Source organism: Populus euphratica, unplaced genomic scaffold (genome assembly GCF_000495115.2).
Source record: "Populus euphratica unplaced genomic scaffold, PopEup_1.0 scaffold218.1, whole genome shotgun sequence".
In the NCBI taxonomy this organism is placed as follows: Eukaryota; Viridiplantae; Streptophyta; class Magnoliopsida; order Malpighiales; family Salicaceae; genus Populus; species Populus euphratica.
The window spans coordinates 213,441-220,511 of NW_011500100.1; the positions used below are offsets into that span (position 1 = coordinate 213,441).

Consider the following 7,071-nt stretch of genomic DNA (forward strand, 5'->3'; position numbering starts at 1 on the left):
CATTCCTTATCTCTGGCTCTATTTCTAACCTTGCAGTGGATCCTTGGAGTGTATAAATGGGCTGCATTTTTGTTTTTATCCTTTCGATTCTTCTAGCTTGTAATAATAAAAAAACAAATGTCAGATTTATATTCAAGACAATGATGAAAAACTCAGAGCATTGTGGCCTGGACTCCGAATTTCAAAACTCGACTCCTCTTGCGACTGTAGCTAGTCTTCGTTTAAAGGAAAGAGATATATTCCTTAAAAACTACTTTTAAGTCTTATGAAGGCACCAATTAAAAAATAAATTGTTCAAAGTCATGTTAAAAATGGAGTTAATTTTAATGCATAAGTAAGTTTTAAGATATTCTTATTGCTAATATATATATATATATATATAGACACATTTGGAAACCCGAGCCATCCTATATTTTCAACAAATTCAATTTTTTATGAAAAATTAATTTTTTTATGTGTTTTAAATTATTTTGATATGTTAATTTTAAAAATAATATTTAAAAAATAAAAAATATATTTTTAATATATTTAAAAATTATTTTAAAAAATATTTTATAATTACACTTTCAATCAAACTCAAGTTAATAATTCAAACTTATAAAAAAACCATATTTTTTAGACAAGTAAACGAATTAATAAGTATAAGAAAATAATAGATGGAGTCTTTTCCAAGCATAACAAAAGGTAGTCTTTGTTTAATTTTTATATTAAACGTGATGAAATCTATATTCAATGATTTGAAATTTGGACAAGCATGCAACATGTAGAAATTAGCGAATTGATAAATATAAGAAAATATAAACTATTTCTTTTTTTTTTCAAGCATAAGAAAAAGTAGTCTTCATTGATCAATTTTTACATTAACCGTGATAAAATTTATATTCAATGAATTGAAATATTTTTTTGTGATAAATATTATACATCATTTAGTAAGTAAAATATTCTAGCAACTCTAACATGATTTATAAACACAACCTCTTGGGGTTTTAACTAGACAAGCATTGAAAATTCATAAACATAACGTAATGAAGGTGAATTTTATCTTCTTTTTGTGATGGGAAGAATAACAAAAAGTAGCATAAATACGTTCTCTAAGCTCATTATCATAAGCTGCAAAAATGGAAAGTAATTTGAATCTGAGGTTTTAGATGAAAGAGACGACTAGTAAAGGCTTCAAAATGGTGCAAGCAGCCTGAAAGGAGTGTTTAGCAATCGTTCAACTAGTCAAAGAGTTCTAGACCCTTTGGCCCACCATTCACACTTTCAAAATTCGTCAATTCACTTCAGTTTTCACATGTAAAGCAAGACGACTAATGTGACCAAGATCTTGGGCAAGAAAGAAAAGAAGAATCAAAATTTGTTCTGTGAAGTTAATTTTGGCACCCCTGTCACATGAGAATATCTTTAAACTAGAAGCAGAGCAGCTCATTAGCTAGGCAACCAAACGAAAAAACCATGAAAGGCATTGCAAGACTTTCCTTCTTCTTCTTCTTCTTCTTCCTCCTCTTCCCAGTTTCTAAAGGTGCAGATATCGTAGCTGTAAACCAGACAATCTCAGATGGCGAGACTATAGTTTCAGCTGGGAACAGCTTTGAATTGGGATTCTTCAGCCCCAAAAGTTCAAGTTTGCGTTATGTAGGAATATGGTACAAGTTCTCTAATGAGACTGTGGTTTGGGTCGCCAACAGAGAAGCACCACTCAATGACACATCTGGAGTTTTGCAAGTTACCAGCAAGGGAATCCTGGTCCTCCATAATTCAACAAATGTTATTTTATGGTCTACTAACACATCAAGACAGCCCCAGAATCCAGTGGCTCAGCTTTTGGATTCAGGAAATCTTGTTGTTAGGGAAGCAAGCGATACCAACGAGGATCATTACTTATGGGAGAGTTTTGACTACCCAGGTAACGTGTTTTTGCCAGGCATCAATTTTGGCAGGAACTTGGTTACTGGCCTTGATACGTACTTGGTGTCATGGAAAAGCTCTAACGATCCTTCATTGGGTGATTCAACAACTAGGCTTGATCCTGGTGGATATCCACAGATTTATATCAGGGTTGGTGAGAACATAGTCTTCCGATCAGGACCATGGAATGGTGTTAGATTCAGTGGGATGCCTAATTTGAAACCGAACCCGATTTACACTTATGGGTTTGTTTACAATGAGAAGGAGATTTGTTACAGGTATGATCTGACGGACAGTTCAGTTGTTTCGCATATGTTGCTGACCAATGAAGGAATTTTGCAGCGTTTCACCTGGACTAATACCACAAGGACATGGAATCTGTACCTGACAGCCCAGATGGATAATTGTGATCGGTACGCAGTGTGTGGTGCATATGGAAGTTGTAACATCAACAATTCTCCTCCTTGCGCGTGCTTGAAAGGGTTTCAACCAAAATCTCCTCAAGAATGGGAATCTGGGGATTGGTCTGGAGGATGTGTTAGGAAGAATGAATCAATTTGCAGGGCAGGAGAGGGGTTTCAGAAGGTACCAAGTGTGAAATTGCCAGATACAAGGGCATCCTCGTTTAATTGGACAATGGACTTTGAAGAATGCCGAAGGGTGTGCTTGATGAATTGTTCTTGTACAGCTTATTCAACTTTGAATATCACAGGTGGATCTGGATGCTTGCTTTGGTTTGATGAGCTTCTTGATATCAGAGAGTACACTGTAAATGGGCAAGATTTTTACATTAGAGTATCTGCTTCTGATTTAGGTATGGACCCTTTCATTCTTCTTTTCTTGGTCTGTTAAATTATTGTGTTTCTTTCTTTCACAAGTTAAACAAATGTCCATAGTGGTGCAGATGCTTTAGACCTATGGATACCTTTCGATTTCTGGGATGAAAAGGCCAAAGAACATGGTTGAATGCACATGGGATTTATTTTTTATTTCTTCTTTCTTGTCATTGATGGTTGAAATTAGAACCCGCATCATGTCTAATTCCTCTTTCATTTCTTTACTGATTATGTATTTTAGTAGGAGATACAAGCGTCCTGAAAAGATCCATATAAAATTCCATTAGCAAGAACTCGATAGTTTATATCTCAAGTAATTAAAATAGTTTATACAAACGTCCTGAAAAGACTCATATAAAAGGGTTCTCCCTCTTTCAAATTTGGTAATTAAAATCCTAATTGAGGTAGTAGAAAATCTTACGACATTACAATTGCTTCGTTTTTTTCTGCTTAAAACTGGTTTTACAACTTGTTCACATTGGTTACGCAGAGCCAACCAGCATACCTAAGAGGAAGACGCGAGTGTGGATTATAGCCATCTGTTCATTGGTTGCTGGAGTTACCATTCTAGGCGTTGGCCTGCTGTTTCTGATGAGGAGGAAGCCTAAGACAGTAGGTAATTTCTATCAAGCCCTGTTATTACACTTCTGATTGTTGATTGATTTAATAGGAAAAGGAATTATTACATTGGATATTCTGCAAAGCAGTTACTCTTTGATATACTTGATGGCTTCCATATCGTTCTGGTCCTTTCCAAAACCAGATGATCATCATGGTGGAATATGTAGAAATGTATGATTCATGCAGTACATTTCCCATTTCACAGGAAAGATGGTTTCAATGAGAGAAAGAGACATAATTGATAGCACCGATAAAGATCTAGAGTTGCCAGTATTTGACCTCGCAACCATAGCAATTGCCACTAGCAATTTCTCAGATGACAATAAGCTTGGAGAGGGTGGATACGGACCTGTCTACAAGGTAAAGCTTCTAATGAGAGAGCTTTCTGTTAGTTCATTCTACCAAAGTATACGTTGCTACCTCTATCTTCCAGATTCAATTTTGAAATGAGAATTACCAGTCCAAAAAATCTTTCAGGGCACGCTTAAAGATGGGAAAGAGGTAGCTGTAAAGAGGCTTTCAAAGACTTCCACACAAGGACTTGATGAATTCAAAAACGAAGTTATATGCATTGCGAAACTTCAACATAGAAATCTTGTGAAACTTCTTGGTTGCTGCATTGAATCTGAAGAAAATATGTTGGTCTACGAATACATGCCCAACGGAAGCTTGGATACCTTCATCTTTGGTATGGCAATCTGAAGACTTCAATCTAATTAGTTTTCACTTGTCTACTAATCGCATATCAAAAGCTGAAATTATCATTTTTCACTGCCAACAGTGATACCATAAAATTAATTTTGTCATGGTAAGAGATATCGATGCTATGAAAACATACTGTTGTTTGCTTTAATGGATTAAAATTGATCAAACTTTTTTTCAGATAAAAAGCAGAGCAAAATATTGGAATGGTCTATGAGGCACCACGTTATCAATGGGATTGCCCGTGGACTTCTTTATCTACATCAAGATTCCAGGCTAAGGATCATCCATAGAGATCTTAAAGCTAGCAATATATTGCTGGACTTTGAAATGAACCCAAAAATCTCAGATTTTGGCATGGCCAGGAGTTTTGGTGGAAATGAAATTCAGGGAAACACAAAAAGAGTGGTTGGAACATAGTAAGCATTTTAGACAGGCTGCATATTGTCAATTCTCGCTGCTTGCAACATTAGTAACTTTGTTCAACAATTTCTTGCAGTGGCTATATGTCTCCAGAGTACGCAATTGATGGGCTCTTTTCTATAAAGTCTGATGTATTTAGCTTCGGTGTTTTGGTGCTAGAGATAGTAAACGGGAAGAGAAACAGAGGATTTTTTCATCCAGAACACAAGCACAACCTTCTTGGTCATGTAAGTATCAAATCTTTAAACCCCCCCCATATTGAACGTAGGCTGATTTATTGGTTGAACCTGAAATGAATTTGGTCTTGGAATTCAGGCATGGAGACTTTACAAGGAACAAAAGTCATTCGAGTTGATCGACGAATCTTTAAACAATACCTGCGATTTATCTGAAGTCTTGCGAGTGATCCATGTCGGTTTACTGTGTGTGCAACAAGCTCCGGAGGACAGGCCTACTATGTCAACTGTGGTGCTAATGTTGACCAGTAACATTACATTGCCTGAACCAAAAGAGCCTGGATTTTTCACAGAAAGGAAGTTATTTGATCAAGAGTCTTCATCTAGCAAGGTGGATTCGTGTTCCGCAAATGAGATTACTATTACACTGTTAACTGCTCGATGACAGACAATTTTGTGTTTTTTTTATTCATGTTTGTATAAATTATATCAATGAGAGGTGTATATTCTTCATTTCTGTGCCAGTCCTTTCTCACTCAGGAATTCAGCTTACTGGTAAGGAATTCAGCTTCTACAAGGGTTACAAAGACGAGACCTGGCAGAACATAAAATGTACCTAGATCTGTAGCGCGGCAGAAGAACATAAAATGTACCTAGATCTGTAGCGTGCAAGAAGTTTAATTATTTACCTGGTCAAGAATCCAGTTGAAGCAAGCTCCACCATCTAAGTCTTTCATCAGCCTTTAAGTTCTTCACTTACTAACCCTACTATACGTCATTAAAATTGATTTAATTGAAGTCTCTTTTGTCAGCCTTTAAGAAGTTCACTTACTAACACTACTATACGTCATTAAAATTGATTTAATTAATCTTTTAGCTGGTCAGCAAATCCAATATTATTGGTGGTTTGAATCTTTAAATTAACCTCATGCAAGATAGGTCTGGATCACTATAATATAAAATTGAATTATGCATGATTTCCTATAAACACGCGGTTTCGTGCTCATGTTCAATTTTGATCGCGTGTTTATTAAGCAAGCATAGAAAAAGAATCATGGAGGCCTCCATATATATATACACGCGCGCGCGCGCATGACAGCTTTTTCATGGACTGGCATATTAGAGTGAATAATGCTTTCTTCACTGTTTTTTTATATGAATTTTTAGGATGAGAATAAATATAAAGTTGGTTTAAATACATGAAAATATTATTTTTAAAATATTTATTTATTTCACATGGAGATAATATTTTCAGGTTACAATTAAATTCTCTAAACTTTTAAAAAATTAAAAAAATAAAACAAAAAAAGAATATAATTTTTTTTTAATTGTATGTTTTTTATGTATAGTAATATGTATTTATACACTTGAAACATAATGATAAAACAATATAATTGTTCCTCAAATAATATAACTATTCATGAAATATTATGATTATTCATTAAATAATATGACTATTTATGAAATAATATAATTGTTCATATTAAGTTTTAAATTTTAAATTTCAAATACTATCTTTTAATATTATAAATATCCATATAATAATAAAAAGCAAATTCAGAATATGTTTGTTTTTGTATTTTAAAATTATTTTTAAAAAAATTTAAATTTTTTTATAAATATCCATATAATAATATTAGAAAACTAAATAAAATAATTTGTTTATCATGACTTAATTTATTACATAATAAAAAATCATATTTAAAAATATTAAAAAAATATTTTTAATATAAAATAAATATTATTTTTATTTATTTACAAATTACACCAACATTTTTTATTATTGGAAAGGCAACTATATCAATAGTACTTAGGTGCTGTTCAACAAAATCATACCATCAGTCGCTACTTATTAAAAATAAAAAATAAAAAATACTCTTTATATAGTAATGATGTTTTTCTCTAGGTAGCGGTAGCAAGAGAAGAGCAAATTTAGAATATATTTGTTTTTATGTTTTGAAATTATTTTTAAAAAAATTTAAATTTTTTTTATTTTTTTATTAATTTCAAATTAATATGTTTTTAATATTTTCAAATTATTTTAATATATTAATATTAAAAATAATTTAAAAAAACAAAAAAAAAACATTAAAATATATTTTAATATAAAAAATTATTTAAAAAACAACCACATTTTCAGACAGCAGCCCACTGCTTTTCCTAGGGTTTTTGTTGCACGTTACAATTACTAATTTACTCCTAGAATAAAAACAATTGGCTGGCTGACAAGGGGCTTCATGGTCTTTTTCTCCTTTTCAAAACAATTAAAAGATTAAAATATCCTTGAAAAAACAAAACACTACACATGAGGCATTTTCGTATCATAATTGTTTTTGTTATTTTCAGTTGGCGTCAGCTGCAAATCATTCTTTCAACAAGTAATAAATATTATAAATAAAAAAAGT

At 32.7% G+C, this 7,071-nt stretch overlaps 1 protein-coding gene across 1 annotated transcript in view; it reads left to right on the plus strand.

The window, feature by feature from the left end:
* The first annotated feature begins 1,227 nt into the window (after nucleotides 1-1,227).
* LOC105109454 (uncharacterized) overlaps nucleotides 1,228-7,071 on the plus strand; it is a 13,490-nt gene continuing 7,646 nt past the window's right edge. Inside the window, 7 exon segments of the mRNA XM_011004176.1 lie at nucleotides 1,228-2,722; nucleotides 3,235-3,360; nucleotides 3,571-3,725; nucleotides 3,843-4,053; nucleotides 4,249-4,486; nucleotides 4,567-4,717; nucleotides 4,806-5,122. Coding sequence (XP_011002478.1) covers nucleotides 1,456-2,722; nucleotides 3,235-3,360; nucleotides 3,571-3,725; nucleotides 3,843-4,053; nucleotides 4,249-4,486; nucleotides 4,567-4,717; nucleotides 4,806-5,122 — 2,465 coding nt within the window. The 5' untranslated portion in view covers nucleotides 1,228-1,455.